The sequence below is a fragment of the Adiantum capillus-veneris genome, chromosome 10, assembly GCF_014529385.1.
Source record: "Adiantum capillus-veneris isolate H3 chromosome 10, ASM1452938v2, whole genome shotgun sequence".
In the NCBI taxonomy this organism is placed as follows: Eukaryota; Viridiplantae; Streptophyta; class Polypodiopsida; order Polypodiales; family Pteridaceae; genus Adiantum; species Adiantum capillus-veneris.
In genome coordinates this window covers 156598491-156623327 of record NC_140940.1, presented here as the reverse complement: position 1 = coordinate 156623327, position 24837 = coordinate 156598491, and the positions used below count along the sequence as shown (strand labels likewise).

At 43.7% G+C, this 24837-nt stretch overlaps 1 protein-coding gene across 6 annotated transcripts in view; it reads right to left on the bottom strand.

Annotated features, from left to right (window-relative positions):
* Positions 1 to 24837, bottom strand: part of LOC147449928 (ARM repeat superfamily protein) — a 134393-nt gene that overhangs the window by 51102 nt on the left and 58454 nt on the right. For 5 of the 6 annotated variants that reach the window (XM_086522276.1, XM_086522273.1, XM_086522272.1 and 2 more), the window contains 5 exons: positions 23971 to 24091; positions 23571 to 23884; positions 23238 to 23502; positions 22662 to 23165; positions 21207 to 21293 (listed from right to left, as the gene is read on the bottom strand). In XM_086522276.1, the coding sequence (XP_086378402.1) occupies positions 21207 to 21293; positions 22662 to 23165; positions 23238 to 23502; positions 23571 to 23884; positions 23971 to 24091 (1291 nt within the window). The remainder of the gene's footprint in view (positions 1 to 21206; positions 21294 to 22661; positions 23166 to 23237; positions 23503 to 23570; positions 23885 to 23970; positions 24092 to 24837) is intronic. The other variant, XM_086522275.1, reaches the window with a different exon arrangement.

The window sequence follows — 24837 nt, the reverse complement described above, 5'->3', positions numbered from 1 at the left end:
AGAGATGGGGTATACAGCAGAGGCAGGTTTGGCATGTCCTGGCCATACAGAGGCTGTGACACCCATCATTGGAAAGTTGCGTCTACATATCCAGTCCTATGTAGATGCCGAAGAATTTTACATCATGCCACTGGACGGATGTGATGTGTTGTTAGGTATTCCTTGGTTGTTTCGTGTACAGGGAATCATGGATGCCTACAACAAAAAGATCACTGTACAGAGCAGGGGAAAGACTCATATTCTGGATGTAAAGCTTAAAGGGGAGTCTATTCCTACTGTATCAGCTTCTGCTATTACTTCTGTAATGAAAAAGCATCTTTCTGCGTACTTGGTTTTTGCACGTGAAGTGTCAGATTGTGATGAATCAAATTTATCTGTGCTAGATAAAGAAAGGTCAATGTTTTTACAACAGTATAGTGACTGTTTTTCCGATTCATTACCGTCTCAATTACCGCCAGAGAGACCCGAGGACCATGCGATAGATTTGGTGCCAGGCTGTAGCCCACCAAATAAGCCTCCGTACAGGGTTAGTGCGGCTCAGCAGAAAGAGATAATGGGCCAAGTACAGGAGCTGTTAGAAAAAGGGCTGATTCAGCCCAGTTCATCTCCATTCTGTTCTCCAGTATTGTTGGTGCAGAAAAAAGATGGCTCATGGCGTATGTGCATCGACTACCGTGCACTGAACAAGAATACCATCAAGAATAGGTTCCCTATACCTAGAATTGATGATATTATGGACAAATTAGAAGGAGCAGCTCTGTTTAGCAGGATAGATCTAAAGAGTGGGTACCATCAGATCCGCATTAGATCAGAGGATGTGCACAAGACTGCTTTTAGAACGACGTTTGGCCTTTACGAATTTTTAGTGATGCCCTTTGGTCTCACAAATGCTCCTGCTACGTTTAATAGGATGATGGACAGAATTTTCCGTCCACACCAGCAGTTTGTTGGTACATTCTTTGATGACATGATAGTCTACTCAAAGAATGAAGAGGAGCATAGGCATCACTTGGCCATTGTGTTCAAAGAGCTACGCAGTCATAGGTTGCTCATCAATGCAAAGAAAAGTAAGTTTTTTCTGGAAGAGATTCACTTTCTGGGACACATTGTCTCAAAGGACGGTGTCAGAATGGATCCTGCAAAAGTTGAAGCGATCAAGTCATGGCCAAATTTGAAGACGGTGCATGATATCCGAAGCTTTTTGGGACTATGCTCCTATTACAGAAGGTTTATCCGAAATTTCGCTGAGATTGCTTCACCTTTACATGCTCTTCAAAAGAAGGCAGTCACCTTTAGATGGACACAGAAAGAGATTTCAGCTTTTAATCTCTTAAAGGAAAAGATGACTTCAGATCCAGTCATTGTGTTGCCAGATCTTAGGAAGTCATTTGTGGTCCAGTGTGACGCCTGCGGTAGTAGCATTGGTGCTGTGCTAATGCAAGATGGCAGGGTAGTAGCCTATGAGAGCAGAATTTTGCAAGGGCCAGAGATGACCATGCAGGTCTATGAGAAAGAGTTACTGGCTGTGATTCATGCGCTCTTAAGTTGGAAACACTACCTGCTAGGTGCAGACTTTGTTGTCCAAACGGACCATCAGACCTTGCGATACTTCTTGACACAGACAAAGTTATCTGAGAAGCATATGCGATGGGCAAATATCTTGTCCATGTTCCATTTTCAGATTGTGCATGTGGAAGGCAAGAAGAACGTTGTGGCTGATGCCTTGTCAAGGAAGCCACAAATTTCAGCTGTGTCGATTCCTTATCATCATGAACTTGATGATATGAGAGAACAGTATGCAAATGATGAAGATTTTGCAAGGGTCTTCGAACAACTAATGGATGGACAACATCATGAACACTATCTTCTTAAAGACGGGTTCATGATGATGCATGGCAGATTGTGTGTCACAAAGCCATTGCGACGCAAAGTTATGGAAGAGAGTCATGTCCCACCGTATGCAGGGCATCGTGGTATCGATGCTACAGTTAAAGCGGTTGAGACATTCTTCTACTGGCCTACATTGAGAAGAGATGTGGATGCCTTTGTGCGAGAATGCCTAATATGCCAAAAGGTCAAGTTTGACAGGCAAAAGGCACCAGGGTTATTGCAACCACTACCTATTCCAGATAAACCATGGGAAAGTATTGCTATGGATTTGATCTTTGATCTTCCGAGAACGCAGACAGGAAACGATGGTATTTGGACCATTATTTGCAGATTCAGCAAACAGGCTCATTTTATTCCTGTCAGGAAGAAGATAAAGCCAGATCAGATGGCACGCTTGTTTATGAGCAATATTTTCAAGTATCATGGCATGCCACAGTCGATTGTTAGCGACCGTGATCCACGCATGACAAGTTTGTTCTGGAGAGGCTTGTTTGAGAATATGGGCACCACGCTCAAATTCTCTTCGTCATTTCATCCTCAAACAGATGGGCAGTCAGAAGAGGCAAATTCTACTGTCCTAGATCTGCTGAAGTGTTATGTGTCAGAGCATAAAGGAAAGTGGGAGCAGTATTTGCCATTGGTGGAGTATGCATACAATAATACAGTGCATTCATCAACTGGCAAGGCACCCTTTGAGATAGTTGAAGGTGGCAAGAAAGTTCCTCCCATACTGCATACAAAGGACAAGATATTTGAAGCAGATAAGTATGTTCAGGACATGGATGAAATGTACAAGAAGGTCAAAGTGGCCTTAGAAAGGACTCAGGCAAAGCAAAAGAAAGTAGCTGATCGTCACCGTCGTGAAGTGGTATATTCACTTGGTGATTGGGTGCTTCTACGGTTTGAAAAGGCAAGGTTAAAGAAGATGAAGGGCAAGGAAAGACTGTTTCCAAAGCTCAGCATGCGTTACTATGGGCCTTTTCAAGTGTGCGACATAATCAGTGATGTTGCATATAGGCTGAAATTGCCTGACAGTTGGAAGATTCACAATGCGTTTCATGTGAGTCTTCTCAGACCCTATGTGGGTGATGTGCCAGAAGCTATTCCAGCTGAAGATCAGCCGGAAGTCGAGGAACTTGACGAGATCTTGGTCCCTGAACAGATTTTGGCACACAAAGAAAGGAAAGTGAAAGGCAAGGTTGCTAGGCGTTACTTGGTAAAGTTCAGAAACTATCCACCAATGGATGCTAAGTGGATGGAAGAAGGTGAACTTGCAGAGTCACCAACTGTGTTATCACTTTACCTGGAAGCCTTCGATTTGCAACCTACCTTGACCCCTTGAGTTTCAAAGCTACATGGATTGTCAGTGTGACAATGGCTTCTGAAACAAATGATGTACATGGTATTTAAAGTGAGCTCAAATGAAATACCTGTTACATGAATGTTAGAGCTGTACAGATTGTCAGTTTGGCAATTGCTCTTATGGAATGTCCAAAAGTTTGGTTAGTGCTATAGAAGTGAGTATTTCTTGTCAATTTGTCAAGGATACAGTGATTGCTTCTATTAAAGAGTACATGTGTAACTGCATTCTTAAACTGTCGGTTTGGGTATGCTCGAAAGTGTTACGGGATCCAACGTGTACTATAAGACAGTGGCAAAATGTGCAGCTACCATTTTGTCATTGGAAAGTTAGTGACTCAAAGCAATGGCAGAGTGCGAAGCTACCACTATGTCATTGGGACAGGGTTCACACGCAGGCAATACATGAGTCGACGAGGTGTTGAATACACCAGGGTTGACAATGAGCATGTATGTGTCGTATATGTGTCGACATGTGTTGAATACATCAGTGTTGACAGTAAGCATGGACGACATAGATGCAAACGAGGACGTTTGAGATTTCAAGAGGGGGGTATGTCACCAGCGTGTGACTACTATCTATCCTTTTTGTTGATTTCTTTCTTATTATCTATTTACTTTCACTTTTTGGAAACACCCCTCGGGAAATCTAACTGCCCTGCATTGCATAGCTAGTGTGGAACTGTCCAGAGGGAGTCCAGGCCTGAGGGCAAGAGAGCACTAAGGTTGGACAAGGACTATGGTTAGCCAAGTGGGGTCATTGACTAGCCAAAGTGGAATCCTTTGCTACAGAGGCTACATTTCAGTTTTGGATGTGGCCACAGTGTACAAAGAGGGTCGGATGACCTAGAAAGATATAATGGCAGCATCTCCTAAAATTTAGGGAACTGCTATTTTGGGACCTGAAAATGTCTTCGCGTCATTACGTGCAGTTTGACATGGGGATCATTTTGTTACTCTGTGGCCAAGTCAACAGAGGCTGCAGGTGAGATATTTTTAGACCCGAGGGTCTAAAGCGGGAAAATGCACAAATGAGTGACACTTGGCACTCTGAGGCCAGTTTACTACTTATAGAGAAGGCAAAAACGTGATTTATAGCTGGGAGGCTCATTTTGCAAGTCTCTGTCACAGGTTAAGAGCTATGGAGTGCTTGCTTTCCCTCTTATGCACAGTGCGGTGCCAGGAGTGATGCCCTGCACGCTACGCACTGCCCTCTCTCTCCCCTTTGGCAGTATGTTATGCCCCTCTAGTGGGCTTTTCATTTGACCAATGTACAGTTGTGTGGGTTCATGCGCGATTGCCGAGGCAAGAGCCTCTTGCACAGGTACTGGATTAGCTAGCGGCTAATCCCCCCGCAGGTACAGGTGAATTCGGAGAGGTTTCACGCCAGAAATCTCGTCCGATTCAAAGGGCAAGTAGCCCTACAGGTGCGGGAGCTCGAGGACTTGCTAGGGATGCGACCGGCACGCAGAACGGAGCCCGAAACAGTGAATTACAGCCTGCTGTGTATTTTTGCAGGTTTAGGGTTTTGGCCCTAAACGGACCCAAATACCCCCAGGAGGTTCGGGGACGCAAGGGGACCGCTGTACAGGCGATCTGGAGCATTTTCAGGGCTGAAAACAGAGAATTCAGCGTGCTGCAGATTCTCGCCAGGTTTTGCAAAGTGCCCGTAGGCGTCGGGAAAGTCAGTCAATGCGTGGGAATACTGACCGTGAAGGGTTCTAGTACAGTTATGCTGCCGAAATCAGGCTGGAACAGTGGAAATTCAGCCGAGTTTGTGCGGGGCAGCTTGTAGGGAACCACAGCGTTTATTCCCTCTTTTGAACAATAAAGAAATACCGAAAGGGGCGCCTAAGTTAGGGGCCAATCTGGTGTCCGTCTACTCATACAGGTGCAATCTAGCAGCCTGTATCCCTCTCCCCTTTGTTGTGTCTTGAAAGTACAGGTAAAATAGACGACTAATAATGGGTGAAAGCTAAATCAAGGTTTAAAGTAAAGTCTACCGCCCTTTTTGGATTGAACAGGCCGGTTTCAACGGGCCCAGTGCTTTCGCATCCTCAAGGCTCGCCCCGTCCCACCGACAGAGACTGTTCCTGACATTTGGCTAGATCTGATTCATACTCTCAGGGGTCAGTTTGAGAGACTCCACGGCAGCTCCCACCGCATGAGGGGAGCGCCAGAAGACCTTCTTGCGTCTTTGGGGCCTAGGGCCCTTCTTCACCATGGTCCAAGGTGTGCCTAGATTGCACTACCAGCCACCAGTCTTCTCCCATCTCGTGCTCTAGCCCTCATTGTACATACTTTTTTCTCGCTTGGAGAGTCTCCTCATGTTTTTGATGTAGCCCTCTCTCGCATAGGTGGTTTTGTAGCCTTTAAGAAGTTATTACTGACTAATGGAAAGATCTTTTTCTTGCAAAAAAAAAGTGAGTTCTTCATGCAGAAAATAAATAACCTTAGGCATGTGATCTCTTCAGAAGGCATTCAAATGGATCATGAGAAGATAAAGATAATGCAAGAATGGCCAGAACTTCAAGATACGCACGATCTTCTTTGGAGTTATGCTCTTATTATCGCCGCTTCATAAAGGATTTTGCCCATATCGCCTCTAGTAGTTTTCAATGGAAGGAAAAAAAGCAAGCAACTTTTCGAAGGCTGAAATTAGAGCTCATTTATGGCCCAGTTCTCATCATTCCAGACTTGATGAAACCATTTGTGGTTGAAGCATGCATGTGGCAATTGCATAGGTGCAGTGCTTAATCAAGAAAGCCATGCTATAGCTTTTGAGAGTCGACGTCTAAATGATAGAGAAGAGTTAGAGAGATGTTCATGCTTTGAAGATATAGAAGCATTATCTTCTAGGTAATGAGTTTTTGGTAAGAACCCACCGTCAAAGCTTGAAGTGTTTCAAAAGCATTTGCAAGAAAAGATGTAAAATGGGAAAACTTTTGTTATGCACTACTGGAAAGCATAATGTGGTTGTTGACACACTCTCTAAAGTACCTCGAATCTCTACGATCACATTGGCTCATCATGAAGACTTTCAAGGTATGAAGAATACATATGACAAGGATGTTGATTATAAAGAAGTATGGTTGATGTAATATTTTTAGCTACGGCTACAGTTAAATGAAAATGATTTTTGTGCACGCAGGATAAATATATGAAGTTTTCAATTTATTGGTACCAGTTAATTATTTAAAAATAGTACCGGAAATTTTTTTTCCAGTGTAATCTAGGAATTTATCAGTGTCCGAATAGTATGATAAGTAGAGCAGTAGCCAAACACAGTGCAAAATAGATCAGAATAAGCGCATGAATAACATGGTGCCCCTAGTAGGATCAGAAAATTTATAATTAAATATTTTCACTATGGTCGCACACACAAGTGGCCGGCCAGACAGTGTAAATACGTCCCGGTAAGAGCTGATAGAATTGAGTCGAAAGAGATATGAAATCGGCCGAGTTGATAATATCCCAGAATGACCAGAAAAGTGGGAATTTATGCCCATTTTTAAGTGCAAAGGTTAAAAAGCCTTGTAAATTCAATGGTCGGCCAGTTTGAACACGGCCAAATTAATAAACCTTAAAAAAACTCAGCTCCGGCGTAAAAAACAATTGCTCGTGCAGCGCCATGTGTCTAGAACACTCGCCCAAGCATAAAACAGTGTTAGCACTTCCTCTTGGGGGGTGTTCTGCAGAAGCTAACAGGTACAGAGAGCCTCCTCCCTCTCAGCATCCAGTTCAGCCTGTTCTCTCTCATAGCAGCAAACTCCTGCACAGAGTTCTTGTGAGAGCCATGCGAGGTTCCCACAGCTCCCAGCTAAGGTCGCAGATGATCCACGAAGCTTGAGTGCGTCTCTGCAGGGAAAGGCCGCACTTAGATAAGCAAGAATATTGGCTATCTGCTCAGTTTTTCCGCATTGAAGCAAGCTCCATAGGCATTTTCCGCCCAGAAGATCACAGCACAAGATAGATTAGTCATTCGTGGCTATAGGACGACAAATTTCAGGATTTTAGCTTATGAATCCATGCATTCTAATGCATCAGAACATATTGGGGATATGAACGATGAATTCTGTTTCAGGTTCACGTGCTTGTAAAAGTCTAAGAATTAATAAGAAATCTCCTTCAAGAAGGGGGGGGGGGGGGGGGGGCAGCCCATCCTCTGGTCCCATGTGTTGTGTCCGTCTTCTGTGTCACTACTTCTTAATCTTTATCTCGTATTCTCATGTGAAAAAGCTTGATTAATTTGAAAAGTATTAAGTGCACACTTCCATTTCTGTAACAGTGGTATCAGAGCAAGGTCGTCTCATTTCCTTTCTTAAGGAGAGACGGTCCTTGGCAAAAAAATACTTGTCATGGTAGGACAAGCAAAAGAGCTTGAGCGGCTCAGGCAGCAAATGGCAGAATTGCAAGCTGCTCTTGCTCAGTCACAGAAGTGCAAAAAGTGCTTAAGACCCATTGAAAAAGGGAAAGCAAAGATGGTGGAAGAGCCACCTCGGAATCCCCCAGTACCAACTCAAGGAATACCTGAGACTGGGATGTCAACATAGCCTCAGAGAGACCTTGTAGTAGGAACCTCCCGACAGCATGAAGAAGACGAAAAAATATCTTCGCCGACTTACTCACCAAACTACTCTTTCATGAAGAACTTGGAAAATATCATTTCTGATAAAGAACTCGAGTTTCCCCCGGACAAGGCTGTAGATCAACCACCAAAAGCAGAAAAGCACGACAAGGATCATAAAAAGAGAGGACACAAAATTCCGGTGGACAAAGATTCTAAAGCCATCGCCAAGAAGCGGTCCAAACACCACAAGAAAAAGAAGAAGACATTCAAAGCTGGAGATAAAGACATAAAATTTGAATGCTTTGACGGAAAGAGGATCGATATGAAGGCTCTCGCTTTTATTTGACGATTTGAGGTGGCCTTTGCAGAAGGTAATTTCTCAGAATGCTCTAAACTCCACCACGTTAGCATGTATCTAAAAGATACGGGTAGCAATTGGTGGCTTACAAGTTACCACAATTCTAGAGAAACATAAACCCAAAGATTGGGAGGGGTTCAAAAAGGAGTTTTATGCTCAGTTCCTTCCTCTCCACTTTGTTGAGGATATGAACAAAGAATGGGATTGGCTCTCCCAAAGAGAGCATGAAGCTGTGTCAGACTACGTTGACAAATTTTGGGTGGTCCTCCTTATAGTGAGCGGTCCTCCTTAAAGTCACTCCCTTCATGAAAATTTCTGATGCAGAGAAGATGCGCAAGTTTGAAGTGGGACTTCAACCAAGACTTCAAAATAAGTATAAAACTATATCCTAGAAACACTCTTCAAATTATAATGCAGTCCGCCCTAATAGCTTGTAACTTGCATTCAAAAGGAACTCCTCGAAAGCAGGAGTTTAGTACCTTTCATGCAAAGCAGAAGGCTCTCACTTACTGAGACAGAAACCTCCACACAAAAGCGGCCTTCAGATCAGCCCAAAGGCCTAGAAAAGAAGCCAGAGGGAGCAAAGAAAAGCAAATTCCTCACTCCTCTTAGTTGAAGGCGTACATGGAAGAGGGAAAATGTTTCTATTGTGGAGAAAAAGGCCACAGGAAACCAGATTGTCCACATCTTAAGAAAGCTTCTCCTCCTCCTGCATTGAATTAAGTACCTGACATACAAGCCAACACTAGAAAGGAGAAAGAAAAAACACAGTTACTCAAAGGGTGGGGTAGCTTGAATGGGCTCTAGGCTCCACGGACAACTTCATCTCTCTTGGACTTACTCCCGAGAGATTGGGAACTCCAATCAGTTCAAGATCAGTCTTTGAAGGATTGACTATGAATTCCACTCCCGTGCAAGGAAATTTGAATCTAAAGATTGGGAAGTACTATGATCGAGAGTCTTTCCTAGCTGCACCAATACAAGGCTGCAATGTTATACTGGGCATGCCTTGGCATTACAAGATCCATCCTCTCCCAAATTATGTAAATAAGAAACTCTCATTTACTTTTAAAGGACAGCAGTATGATGTACATGCAAGTGCTAATGATTGGCCTACTCCTATGGTCAGTCACATCACTGTGAAAAGAGAAACAAAGAAGTGTCTTTCTCCTTACTTGATTTTGTTAAAGATAGAGAGATGAGTGCTGAAAAAGTGTTGTCGAATTTAGATAATATCGGCTAACTATTCTTATCAGTATAAAGATTGTTTTACTGACACTCTTCCATACAAATTACCCCTTGAGAGACCGGAAGATCACCGTATTGACCTAATTCCGGGCAGTTCACCCCCAAATCAGCCACCTTACCGAGTTAGTCTCTTACAACACGAAGAAATCCTTAAACAAGTAAATGAAGTTCTTGAGAAGGGTCTTGTTCGACCTAGCACTTCTCCTTACTGTTCACTAGTCTTGCTTGTTCAGAAGAAAGACGGCACTTTTCGAATGTGCATTGACTATCGTTCTCTCAATAAGATTACGATTAAGAATAGATTTCCAATTCCCCAAATCGATGATATCTTCGACAAACTACAAGGGGCACAAATTTTCAGCCGCATAGATCTTAAAACCACCAAATTCATATTGCTCCTAAAGACATACATAAGACTGCATTTTGAACAACTTTTGGATTGTACGAGTTTCTAGTAATGCCTTTCGGCCTTGCTAACGCTCCAACAACTTTCAATCAAATGATGGACCGAATTTTTCGTCGACATCGACACTTCACAGGAATCCTCTTTGATGACATCCTAATCTTCTCTCACACACAGGAAGAACATAAATGACACCTACAGACTGTGTTTCAAGAATTGTTGCACCATAAACTTCAAGTTAATGCTAAGAAGAGTGAATTTTTCTTAGCAGAGATTCATTATTTGGGACACATTGTCTCCCATAATCAAGTACGCATGGACCCAGCAAAGGTTCAAGCTATTTCAGATTGGCCAGAGCCTGCTTCGCTTCATGACGTGCGAAGTTTTCTCGGCCTATGTTCCTACTACAAACGTTTTATTCCCCATTTCGCCCATGTAGCTGCACCTCTCCATGATCTCACATTGCAAGAAAAAGATATCTTTCGTAGGGGGGTTAAACAGAAGGAAGCTTTTAAAAAGCTTCAGTACCTACACCATGGACCCATCATCATCGTGCCTGATCTTCAGGAACCATTTGAAGTGCATTGTGATGCTTCGGTTTTAAACCAAGAAGGCCACGCAATAGCTTATGAAAGAAGGCGACTGCAAGATGCAGAACTTCATGCTTCCATCTATGAGAAGGAATTCATGGTAGTTATCCATGCTCTCTCAATTTGGAAACACTATCTTTTGGGATCAAGACAAACCATCAGAGCCTTCGATATTTTCTCTCTCAACGCAAGTTGTCTGAGAAACAGATGAGGTGGGCCAATTTTCTCTCCATGTTTCACTTCCAAATCTTACACACTTTGGGAAGTAAGAATGTGGTGGTAGATGCGCTCTCTCGATGGCCCCAAGTAAATGCCATAACAAGTATACATCATCAAGAGTTGGAATCTCTACCCGAGATGTATTCTCATGACTCCAATTTTGGTGAAATCTGGCAACAGCTACAAACTGGTACCGAACTCTTTCCCTACTCTATTAAGGATGGTTACCTTTATTTCCATCAGGCTCTTTGTGTGGCGCGTCCACTTAGAACAAAGGTAATGGATGAAGCAATGCTTCTCCTTACGCAGGCCACAGAGCCATAATGTCTACGACATAGGCCCTAGAAAGATTTTTATTTTTTTTGGCCAACACTACGGACATAGATCAATATGTCAAAGAGTGTGTACCATGCCAAAAAGCTAAGTATGATCGCCATAGACTCCTGGCTTGCTTCAGCCCCTTCACAGGTACCTTTGGCAAAGTATTGCCATGGATTTTATTGTGGATTTACCGCATACCCCGAATGGAAATGATGCAATCTGGACTATTATAGACAAATTCAAGCAAGCTCGTTTCATTCCAATAAGAAAAACCATTAAAGTTGATCACATGGCCAAGATATTTTTGCCCCATATTTTTAAGCATCATGGTATGCGTGGAAAGATTATCAGTGATTACAACCCACGAATGACCAATAATTTTTGGCAAGCACTTTTTACGAACTTAGGAACTAAGCTGAATTTCTCTTCGGCTTATCATGCTCAGGCATATGGACAGAGCGAGATGGCTAACTCCACAATCCTAGATATTTTGAAGTACTATGTCTTAGATAACCAAAGAGAATGGGAGAAATATCTACCTCTCGCAGAATTTGCCTAATAACACCATACATTCCTCTACAGGAAAAGCTTCTTTTAAGGTTATCTATGGCAAACCACATCTTCCCCCAATCCTTCTCATCAAGGAAAAGATATTTGCAGAAGATTAATTTGTTCGAGATCCGGATACCGCTTACACGCAAGTGAAACGCGCTATCCTTAGATCTCAAGAAAAACATAAGAAAGCAGCAAATAAACATCGTCGTGATCTCAAGCTAACTGAAGGACAATTTGTTCTTCTTAAGTTTGATAAAGCGCGACTTAAGAAACAGGCCAATCAAAAAGGGAAGGTTATAAAACTTTCCAATAGATATTATGACCCATTTAAGATTACAGAACAGATAAACGATGTAGCATTTAGATTAGATCTTCCAGAGAATTAGAGAATCCTAATGCTTTTCACATGAGCTTCTACGACCTTTCGTTGGCGAACTTCCTGCAGAACCAGTTACAGAAGATCCTCCTGAGGTAGATGAAACTGAAGAAATACTTCTTCCAGAGCAGATCATTCATCATCAGGAACGCCAATTAAAGTCTGGAAGCACTCATTGTAAGTACTTAGTAAAAATTACAAATTACTCCCCTCTAGATGCTGAGTGGATGACGAAATTAGATCTGCAAGATTTTCCAGACATCCAGCATAAGTATCATAAAGCCTTACAGTTGAGGACAATTGTTTAGAAGCCACAGGGATGTAATATTTCTAGCTACGGCTATAGTTAAATGAAAATGATTTTTGTGCACGCAAGATAAATATATGAATTTATTGGTACCAGTAAATTATTTAAAAATAGTACGGGTAATTTTTTTCCAGTGTAATCTAGGAATGTAACCGTGTCCGGATAGTATGATAAGTAGAGCAATAGCCGAACACGGTGCAGAATAGATCAGAACAAGCGCATAGATAAGATGGTGTCCCTAGTAGGATCAAAAAATTTATAATTAAATATTTTCACTACGATCGCCCACACAAGTTGCAGGACGGACGATGTAAATACGTCCCGATGAGAGTTGGCAGAAATGAGTCGGAAGAGATATGAAATCGGCCCAGTTGATAATGTCCCAGAATGGTTAGAAAAGTGGGAATTTATGCCCGTTTTCAAGTGCAAAGGTTAAAAAGCCTTATAAATTCAATGGCAGGCCAATTTGAACACGGCCAAATTAATAAACCTTAATAAATCTCATCTCCAGCGTAAAAAAACTGCAGAGCAGCATGGAAACAATTTTCGAACTCTCCCTCCCTCCCTCATGCAGCGCTAGGTGTCTAGAACATGCCCAAGCATAAAAAAGTGTTAGCGCTTCCTCTTGGGGGGTGTTCTGCAGAAGCTAACACATATAGAGAGCCTCCTCCCTCTCAGCATCCAGTTAAACCCGTTCTCTCTCGCAGCAGCAAACTCATGCGCAGAGCTCTTGTGAGAACCGTGCGAGGTTCCCACAGCTCCTGGCTAAGGCCGTAGATGATCCACGAAGCTTGAGTGCGTCTTTGCGGGGAAAGGCCGCAGTTAGATAAGCAAGAATACCGGCTGTCCACCCAGTTTTTCCACGTTGAAGCAAGCTCCAGAGGCATTTTCCGCCCAGAAGATCACAGCGCAAGACAGATTATTCATTCGTGGCTACAGGTACGACAAATTTCAGCAATTTAGTTTATGAACCATGCATTCTAATGTATCTGAACATATTCGGGATATGAACGGTGAATTTCGTTTCAAGTTCACGTGCTTGTAAATGTCTAAGCATTAATAAGACATCTCCTTCAAGGGGGGGGCGGGGGGGGGGGGAGGGGCCATCTTCTTGTCCCTAGTGTTGTGTTCGTCTTCTGCGCCACAACTTCTTAATCTTTACTTGGTATTCTCATGTGAAAAAGCTTCATTAATTTGAAAAGTATCAAGTGCACGCTTCTCTTCTATGAAAGTTGAAGCAACAATAAGGAGAGTCTCTCATGATGAATAATCGGCTATGCATAACTTTCCCTCTTCGTCAAAAGGTGCTTACAAAAGTCATGAACCGTCTTATGCAGGACATAGAAGAAGGGCAGCCTGTGTTTCATTCTGTTTGAGTGAGTTTTCATTTGTTGCGTGAGATTGTCACGCACAGTGCACTGAGGGGCACCCACACTGTAGAGAGCACGACACATTATCTGCGCTACACTTTGATTTCTGACAAACAAAACATTTTTGGATGATATAGTTGTGTGTATCCTTTCGAAGTGCTGACCAATAAAAAGAAGCCCTCTAAAGCACTTAAGAGTGAAACAATGGATAACAACAGAACAACACAGACACAACAGTGGACCAGAACATGTGGACTCGACTATCTCAAAGAACCATGTACAGACTCTGGCGTGGCAGCACACTCAGCTCCAACCGAGGACTCACAGGTACAAATGGGGGTGTCGAGGCTCAGATGTGCAAGGTGAGTGCGGAGGTGCTCTATGTAAGACCGGCTACCAAGACGACTACGTACAAGATAATAGAACTGGCCCAAAACGACTACTCATATGTACAACCATAAAGAGCCACCAACGGCTCATAAATGTCCAGTAAATGTCCAATCAGCTAAGTCTATCTCCAAACTGAGTGGTGGTGGTGACCTGGCCACGATGTCCACTAGACCACCGTAGGTACCCTGCCACGTGTCACTCCCAGCCCAAAGGGTCCGTCCAGTGTGAACCAGACCAGCTGTAGCTAACTGTCCAACTGTCTGCCTGTCCTGTGAAGTGACACTGTAGCCCTGCTACAGGTTGCCCGCCACAAGACCGCTCACCGTCTCGGTGAGAGGAAGACTGAAACTATGAACGAAAACTACTAGTATGTACAATGGTGAGCTCCTGAATCTGTCATCCAAGAGATAGAGTGGTGGCCACTGCTGCATCCTAAGTATCAGCGTCTGGAGGTCGATGTCCACTAGACCACCGTAGGTACCCTGCCACGTGTCACTCCCAGCCCAAAGGGTCCGTCCAGTGTGAACCAGACCAACTGTAGCTAACTGTCCAACTGTCTGCCTGTCCTGTGAAGTGACACTATAGCCCTGCTACAGGTTGCCCGCCACAAGACCGCTCACCGTCTCGGTGAGAGGAAGACTGAAACTGTGAACGAAAACTACTAGTATGTACAATGGTGAGCTCCTGAATCTGTCATCCAAGAGATAGAGTGGTGGCCACTGCTGCATCCTAAGTATCAGCGTCTCGAGGTGGAGCCATCAAATCGATTGTGGGGCCTTGCTGTATGTGAGCTCTCCTGTCAGTAAGTGTGTTTCCTAAGAAATGACCAGCCACGTGTAGCACCTGTCCTATAGTGTACTGAGGACGTCGAGTAACACAGCCATGGCGATGTGCTCCAACAACTCCATCACAACAAGTCATATTTTGCATCTGAGGCAATGGTGAAGACTGAAACCCCTGAGGAGGAGGATACTGTTGTTGTTGTTGATTGTAGTACTGAACGGGAACTCGAGTCTGTGAGTAAAGTCCCATAAACTGCTGAGAAGGACCCATTGCTGCATGCTGCACTGGTGTACCTGCTCCAGTCCACCCATATCCCATACCCATCATTGTAGGCTGTGTTGCCCTATTTTCATGTAACAGCAATTCTCTAAATCCTTGTAGTTGATTCTGAAGGTCACTAATCACTTGAGACTTTAACTTCAGGGCCTGTTGGAGTGCGAAAATAGTGGCATCCCTATCAGCGATGGCGCTCTCAGCAACCTTCAGAGCTCCCTCCATAGCTGAGTAAGTAGCTGCGTGACACTGGTGTGTGGCTGCTAAACGCTTTGCTCCCAGCTCAATGGTGGCCATGGCTTGCCTAGACTCCTGCAATATATCCTCAGATAGCCGAAAAAATGATGTAGAGTCCGACCCAGTGGAAGGTCCTGTAACAATGTCAAGGTGAAGAGAGCTAGCAAGTGGTACAGTTGGAGCTGGTGGGACTGGTGTGACAAGTGGCACTCCTCGTGGTGGACTAGGCGCATGCCTCTCTGTCGAAGTAGAGATGGTGGGAGTGGTTGCCGCAGGACTAGGCATAGGAGAAGAAGCAGCTGCCACCCACTGGGACGTGGGAGCTAGTCACTGTGGTAGGGGTAAAAATAGCAGCAGTAGAGAGAGGAACACACACTGTAGAAGCCATAGCTGTAACATGCATAGTGTGATCTGCACCACCTGAACTTACGATCGAATCAGTAGCGACCGTATGCGAGGAACGTCGAACTGGTTGCTTCACTCGAAGCTGTTGGCTTTCCGAAACTGGCAGGGATACTAAAGATTCTACTGTGTCCTTCACTACCTTTGCTCTCTTTTTCTTTGGCTTTTCCGATAGATCCATTGTTTGTTCAATATCTTTCCCTTTTCCCTTAGAGCTTTTACGCCGCATCGCCACATCCACATCCATAGGACTAACAGGTATATTAATGACCCAGGCCAACATCGGAGCTGCGAAGCATTGAAAGCTAGATTGCACAGATTGCACCTGAGCTCTGAATCTTTTTGCTCGCGACTGTAAAGAGGTAAATAAAATTTGATGAAAGCCACACGGGATGGTGTGGATGAGGCAGTATAGGCCTTCGCAGTGCGAGAATATAGTAGGCACGTCACATCTGGCCTTGCCCTTGCCCTAGCTGACTTTAGGATCTCTAACCAGAAAGTAATACTTGAAAATGGCCCAGAGCTTTTTATTCCTTGCATAGTCAGCATGACTCGTACTAAGTAGCTCTTTGCATGCCTCGATTGTCGCATCTTTCGAAAGTTGTGAATAGGTTCGCGTAGCCGGTTTTACTGCAGGAAAGGTTGTCATCCCCAAAGCGTTACCATTTCGTGTAGCAGTCAGTGGGTGTCCTCTGACTTTGGGAAAAAACTTGAGGAGTGCATGCACCATATTCATGGGAATATCAAAAGGCAAATCGGTGTCTGCTAATGCTGACAGACCTAGCTTGTGTAGCTGGTCTTTTGATAAGACTTCTCGGAGAGATGGATGAGGCTGCTGCAGATGGAAGTTCAGTGTGAACTTGGTTTGGGTCTTGGAAGAAGGAGGCCGAGGAATTTGATGACTCAGTACCTGCATGATGGCTTTCCTCTTCTTTTGGTTCTTTACAGCTTCTTCTTCTTCATCCTCTTCCTCTTCCTCTTCCTCTGAGTTGGAAGCACAGCTTGAGTCGGACGCCTTGTAATTTTCATCACTGTGATCAGTGGAAGAAACATCGGTGAGGCCATGGCTGGAGGTATCCACATCCTCTTCCTCTGCAGAACTTTGGGATGTCTCAGTTCTCCTCTCTGGAGAGAGAGCTTTCTTCCTCCTTACTTGTTTGCTTGTACCAACCATCGTAAAGCTAGCTCCCTGGCTTGGTCAATGTGCAGTGTGCAGGGTGAACTCTGGAACGCCGATATTCAGAGATGAGATATGTAGCGCTGTAGTTGGAGTATACTATTTCCCAAAAGCTGTACCTGGAAAAGCTTATTACTTGGAGAAGCTTGATTAAGCAAGAAGCGAGTAGCAAGTACTTTCAAAAAGCGATGGATGCAGGCTAACGATGCTTTCAACAAAGCGATGGATGCAGGCGGACGATGCAGGAAGAGGAGTTTGGGCGAGGGGATTAGTGAGGACGAGGGATTTGGGTAGGGTAACAGTGAATTCTTGCTCCCTCTATTCTAGTAGCAGTAGCAACAAAGTCTTCCAGACTGGCTTCAGGACAGAGGCTTTCTTTGAGCTTTTGTTGAGAAGTCTTAGGCAGAGCCTTCTCTACCCACTTCTTCACCATGAATTCCCCTGGTTGCTGAGGCAGCTTGGCGACCAGGGACTTTGTTCTGGTCATGAGCTCTGCAAATGTCTCCTTGGGCTGGAGTAACAGGTTGGCCAACTCATCTAGAATCTTCTCTTGATAATCCCCTGGTCGGAAAGCTTCACAGAACTGCTGTCTTAACATGGTCCAAGTAGTAAAGTGGTTTTCAGTAAACTGACTGTACCATTTATTTGCAAGACCATCCAAGGTGGACGAGAAGAGCACCAGGTATGCGTCTTCTCTGTTGAGGCCACGACCTCTGCAAAGAGAGACAAACCTCCGAGCATGGTCGTCTGCATCCTCTGTGGAGAGACCCTTAAAGGTAGGGAACTTGATGTTCACCTTTTCCAGAACACTTGTGAGCTCCTCCATGGCCTCTTGCTCCTGAGTCTGTTGCTCACTAGCTTGCTGTAACAAAATGGGGGAGAGCCTTACCGGAGAAGGTGACCTGGAGGATGTAGAACCGGTCGAAGGAATGGAGGTAGCCGTATGAGTAGGTATGGGTGATGGGGTTAATATGCTTCTACAGGGCACCAAGGGTTGACGCCGTCTGTAGTAGTACTTCAGAGGACTCAGTAGTGCACTTTGACGCTCCAATGACCTCCTTGTATGTGTCATGCACTAACCGCCAACCCCACCAAGCTTTGGGCAAGAAGACCTTCACTTGGGCAAGACGACCTTCACTTGGCTGAACCTTGGTCTAGACTCTACTAGACCAGGGCGAGTGACTAGACCACCTGGCCTGGACCAGGACGAGGAAGGACTAGACGAGGACGAGGACTGGGTGGACCAGGGCGAGAGAGGACCAGACCAGCAAGGCGAGAGACTAGACCAGCTAGATTAAGCTGTCAAGGGTGAAACTGGACCATAGCAACAAGCTGCACAGGCGAAGCGAAGAAAACCAGCTACTCAACAGAGTGAGACTTCAGTTGAGGTCCCACCGTGATCGCCAAAATGAGAGCACCTGAAGCGCAGATAATGTGTCATGCTCTCTACATTGTGGGTGCCCCTCAGTGCAATGTGCGTGACAATCTCACTCAACAAATGAAAACTCACTCAAACAGAATGAAACACAGAAACAATGGATAACAACAGAACAACACAGACACAACAGTGGACCAGAACATGTGGACTCGACTATCTCAAAGAACCATGTACAGACTCTGGCGTGGCAGCACACTCCAGCCCAGGACTCACAGGTACAAATGGGGGTGTTGAGGCTCAGATGTGCAGGGTGAGTGCGGAGGTGCTCTGTGTAAGACCCGCTACCAAGACGACTACGTACAAGATAATAGAACTGGCCCAAAACGACTACTCATATGTACAACCATAAAGAGCCACCAACGGCTCATAAATGTCCAGTAAATGTCCAGTCAGCTAAGTCTATCTCCAAACTAAGTGGTGGTGGTGACCTGGCCACGATGTCCACTAGACCACCGTAGGTACCCTGCCACGTGTCACTCCCAGCCCAAAGGGTCCGTCCAGTGTGAACCAGACCAGCTGTAGCTAACTGTCCAACTGTCTGCCTGTCCTGTGAAGTGACACTGTAGCCCTGCTACACAAAGTTTGAAAGACAAAAGGCTTCACGATTATTACAACCTTTGCCAATACTAGATAATCCTTGGGAGTCTATCACCATGCATTTCTTCGTAGGGAATTCCAAGGACACCACAAGGAAATGACATGATTTGGTCATCACTGACAAATTCACTAAGCAAGCTCATTTCATTTCTTGTCACAAAACATTTAAGTCTACAGAAGTTGCATGGCTCTTTATTCACCATATCTTTAGGTTATATGGCATGCCTTCATAAATCATTTCTTAAAGAGACTCCAAGTTTACTATTGATGTGCTCTATTTGAGAATTTGGGCACAAGTTTAAAGTTTTCCTCATCCAAACAGAGGTTATGAATCTTACTCTTCTTGATATGTTGAAAGCTTATGTTAGCGAACAACAATCACAATGGAAAAAGTATCTACCTTTATTGGAGTTTGCCTACAACAACACCGTACACTCGTTGACAAGGAAATCCAAATGAAGTCATACAAGGAAGAGTAATACCTCCACCTATCATCCACACAAAGGATAAAGTTTTTGCACCTGATAAATTTGTCATCAGGACCACAAAGAGAACAAGAGAGCTATCTACCGCGACAGCCGAGTCATCATTGATGGCAGGCCCTCGAATAGGGACTCCTGGCTTGTGAGACATCACATTCAAAGACACATATGGAGGTTTGGAGTTGTAATGGATCACTATGGACACATCCAAGGAGATGCCTACCTCAAACTGCTATCTATTTCATACAGGTCTCAGATGCTTATTAGCACCATGTCTCTACCATGTTGAATTTCTTCTATAGGTTCGTGGATTCCTCCTGATGACTATTTCACCCTCATCCTCGTCTGCTGCTGTACATGTGTATTTCTACCTGGCTGTCCTTCTGGATTGCTACTAGGCCCTTTCTAGTTTTCCGTTATCCCCATGTGCCAATCTTTTAGAGGCTCCGGGGTATCCCTCTTCTCTACCTTTGTGGGGGGCAAGACATTTTTTTCTCTCTTTGTTCTTTCCCCTCACCTGTATTCCGGCTTGTAGCCATCTGGCTCAATTATATCCGTTTTTCCAGATTTTCCAGTCTTCAGGCATGCTCATGGCCTACAAGCCTGGATGTATCACAGATTCATATTGCCCACGGGACGACCTCATCTTGAGCATTTCCAGGCACTTTTTCCAATAATAGAAATCAGCATTCTCTTGCCAAAAATAAAGAAGGAGAGGGAAAAAAAGAGAAGGAAGGAAAAGAGAGATGATAGACTAACTTTCAAGTTTCCACTAGCCCGTGACGGTAGTTGCACTTAACATTTAGACTACACCCTACCAGATACAGCATCCATAGTACATTGTCACTTCCACTAGTTTACAAAATATACACAACACCCTTAGTATAAAAAGTAACAGAGAGAGTCTGATGTCAAGCTTTAACAACAAAATTAGCACCTAGGAGATGGTGCTTCCATGAAGTTAAAGCATGAGCAGCTGCCAAGATTTTATCCAAGGTAGAAAGGTCCGTAAGATTCGGTTTGGTCTCAATTCGTAAGGTACGTACCTTTGTACTGATAAAATTTGAAGGTACGTTACAGTACGTAGCCTATTTTTTTAACATAAACTATACAAAAATTTTACGTTTTCAAACGTAGACAAGCACAAGAGGATCGATCGCGAAGAGTACCTTGGGAGAAGGTCTGGCACCGGGTATTGCCTCTACTAAGCCTCTGCAACTCTTTTCTCTTTGCAACAGAGAGCTCTCTGTTTTTATCTGGTCCTCTGTAAAAACTTACAGAGTCTGACAAGACCACAAAACGCCTGGTGCCTCTAAATAACTCTCGCTAAGCTATTCCGACCACGTGCACGACAAAAGGCCCCATTTTTTAAAAAAACCTCCGTACCGTACCTTTCTGTACATACGGATATGTACCGTACCGTACCTATGTACAGATGCAACCTTGTCTATGACTCTCTCACAAATCATGCACGGCTTGATAAAAAAGGCTGTGATGCATTGCAGTGATGCCTGGTGAACCATGACAAATTGCTTTTATCATTTTGGCTAATAGTAACAAACTAGAACAAATAGATACTCCCAAAAGCTATTTTTTCCGTGCGGTCATGAAGGGTAGCTGACATGAAAGCAAAATTACATATGAAATGTCTACCATCGAAAACTAACCTGCAAAAATTTTTTACTGTATGTATCAAAGTGAGAGGAGCCAAAGGAAGAAAACAGTTTTTAAAAGGCACTGCACTGACATCATGACCATATGGACAAAATCAGTCAGTCAGAAAACATCCATGGGCAGGGTCATATTTCTTTGACCACACAAGATGGAATCACTTTCACACCACATTATGAGTGTATGTTACCTTGACATCAGGTGAATAATGATCCAAAGCCATAAGAGCACACGGCATGATTACGACACACGATTGACTCAAATGCGGATGTAGTACCTGCACAAAAAGGGTAGCTCAGTTACATAATTAGAATATGTACTGCAAGAATTCTTTTTAACAAGGCCACTACAAACCACCAGAAAATACATCTTTGTACACATCAGAACCCGTTTTATGTTAGATACAAGTCTTTTGCTATTGTAATGGGCAAAACGTTGATGTACCCTCCTTGAGTGGCCCTCCTTGCCGCCTCCCATGACCCGTCTAGCATGCTCCTAACCAATCGTCGCTAGCCCCTGACCCTCATGTTTGGCTTCGCTAGCATGCCCATCTGGCCTCAGCCACTGTTTCTTTTAGTTAGTCCACCTTGCAACTGTAATCATTTGTGTGTGTTTGTGCTAGAAGTGCCCCTTTCTTCCATTTGAGAGCTTTGTAATTGCACCTTGTGCCACTATTTCAACTATTCTATATAATTCACTATAAAATGTGTCAAATTGGATTAGACATCTCGTTGGCAATGTTTCCTAGTCCGGATAGAGAAGATCAATGTAAAGTACTTATGGATAGGAGGCAGTTGCATACAAAAGAGCACTCAGAAGACAGCCTTGAGGCTCTGAAAGTCCAACAGGCCAAGCAAAACTAAGATCACCATCGACAATGCCTAGTGACACTGATCGTACTACCAATTATCATTCTAGTACCACAAGGGGCACTTGCTTCAGGGCCAATTTCTCTGAGTGGGGAACTCGGTCCCACTGTGTTTTGACTAAAGTGTTATTTTCGAGTTCATTTTACTGCTTTCCGTTCAATTATTGTGTTGTTGACCAACATTTTGACTATTTAGCTAGTAAGAAGCACACCAAAGGCAGTGTTGTATAAAAAGGGATGCATTTTTCTGATATTATCACGCTCTCAAACTACCGGAACAATCCTAAAATATTTCTCCTTATGTACATTGGGTATAAGAATGGCCCACAGGGTCACAACTTGGTGATGTGGCATTACCCGACCGGACCGAAAAGAACAGGAGCTGAATTGGAAGAGCCCCAGATGAGCCAACTGGGGTTCAAGTCCGAACACGCATAAAACACGTTAGAAATCACGGCATGATTCGGGCTTGGCTCATTTGTAAGCTTTCATAGTTTGATCACCACACTTGCACTCGGGTCTATTGGTGGCTTCAACCACACAAGAAGATGGTGTAGGCTATACCAGGGAACTACATGAGTGGGCTATGACCAACACTTAAAGAGCAGAAGAGATGATACTCTCTCCGAACGGGTGGTGGTCCTTGACCCTAGCAACTCTCCCTTTACTCATACATTGCTTGTAGCATGCTTGGTGCATTTTAGCGTTTCTTTTTAGAACTAGAACTAGATGACATGATTCCCAAAGAATAAAACCAATTCATGCCCAGTTGCACACCTGCTTCAAGCACCAGTATAGTTGATGTGAGGCTATGATGGCTGTGGCCAAGCTAGCACTACTTGAAGAATTTCCGTAACTACCATCATCATTATCTCTTAGATGGTCCCTCAAGTGACCCTTGAGCTTTGAGATGAGGTCTGGCAGTAATGTCAAGATCAATCTTTCAACACAATCATCAACATCAGTTTTCACTTTTGCAATTTGTGCTTGCAGTTGAGCCTTAGCAAGCATAGTTCCAAGACATTTCACAATCCCACTGGCAAGCTCTTCTATATCCCTTATGATCCATGAAAGATTCTTATCCTCAGTCGATGCAAGCGCTGAGCAGCAAAGAACCAAGTCTTGCACTATGTCACCATGAATCATATCAATAGACATTCCCTTCAGAATAGCCTCTGCTACCTTCAAATAATAATATGAACTGTTGACAAACTTTTCTTCTAAAATTTTATCACGAGTCTCCGGTATCGACTTTACGAGAGTAGGTGGTATTTGTAAAGTCTGCACATACGAGTAAAGATGTCAATATCAGAAACCATATTTTAACTGGAGAATCGAACGCAAAAGACATGCCTCTATTATATGACGCAAGGCACGATTTTCGACATCTTCTATGTCTGCAGTCTCTGGATCCTTGATTCGAGGATGAGAAGCAGTCTCAAGAGCGATGTATACGCCCTTCAATACCACCGAAATATTCACCTTTTCCAGTAAATCTAAAACTTCATCATCAACAGAAGCTGATATTCTGTACCACCTTGCTAAAGCCATTCCATCATAAAGTTGACTGGAAATCATGGATGTGATATGCTGCCTGTACTTCGATGAACCAAGTGCCCTGTGTTTTGGAAGAGCAGAAATCAGTATACTTGTAGTTCCTAAGCAAGCTGAGCCAGATCAGGGTACCTTAATAGCTGTGAGACCTTCCTTGCTCCTGTTTGATCCCTAGATATTTCACTCTCTTCAAGCAATGCAGCTAAAGTAGCAACAAGTAAAGGCACCAAGGGAGGACCAATTTCTAACTCAATAGCTTCTGGGATTGATACTGATCTGCAAAACTGCTCAATATTTATGACTCCTTCTAATGCAGGCACCATGACACTCATATCGAATGAATTGCTGATTCCACCAAAATATGTGGTCGTAGGTGTCATCTGTATGATCTTCATTGAATGCAAAGCAGTTGAAACAAATCTATATGCAAGGCGGGGAACCATCTCCTGTACGAAGTAGAAGTCCTTGAAATGCTGTACATAGCAAATTCTCAGATTATAACATCTCAAATGATCCATAATACTACTACCACCTTGAACCGTTGATGTCCAAGTCCCATGCTACTGCTCCAGAGTGCCTCAGCTGCAGCACTTTGGACTTCTCTCTCGTTGTCCACACTTATGGCAAGAAACCCTGACAAATATCGATCCAACCTTTTGGACAAGTTCATCCGTCAGAACCAACTCGTAAATGGCAGGTGCTGAAATGTGAAATCAAGCTTGCTTCATCATTTTATTGACTAATTGACAAACATCTAATTGCCTTTGCAAGTTTCTCCTCTCTGCTTTGCGTGATGCTTGCCAAGAATAAGTGCTTAGTTCTTTCAACCATCCCATAAATAAGCACAAAAGACTTGAGCAGCACATCTTGTAAATTCGCTATTCATATAAATAATTTAAGGCCAGGAGATATGCAGATCTTGAATATTTATCATCAAAGGCTGATGTTTATGCATCTTATCATGCCTTTAAGAAAACACCATGGTCACTTCTCCGGTTAATAATTTCAGTATTAGTCTTCTTTTCTGTCATCCACTAGAATTGAAAACAAAGACCAAAGTTCTCCAATTTCATGTGCTACTTTACAGGCTTGTGTTAACTGTGAAATTAATGGTCATTTTCACCTCTAAATCCAACTCTTGGAACATTTTCTCAGTCTGTACGTTTTATGATACGGGTTGTGAGGGATACAACTGTTGGTGAAGAAACCCCTCAAGATCTTCAGGGTAAAGATAGCTGAAACGAAAAACCTAAGGATCGAGACAAGAAAAAGATACATGTAATGGGGGCTAAAATTGAACACATGGAGTGCTCCTGGACCACTAGGCATCAAAATTGGCCAAAACCCTAAACCTGGAAAAAACAAATTACAGCAAGCTGTAATTCCCTGTCCATTGGCA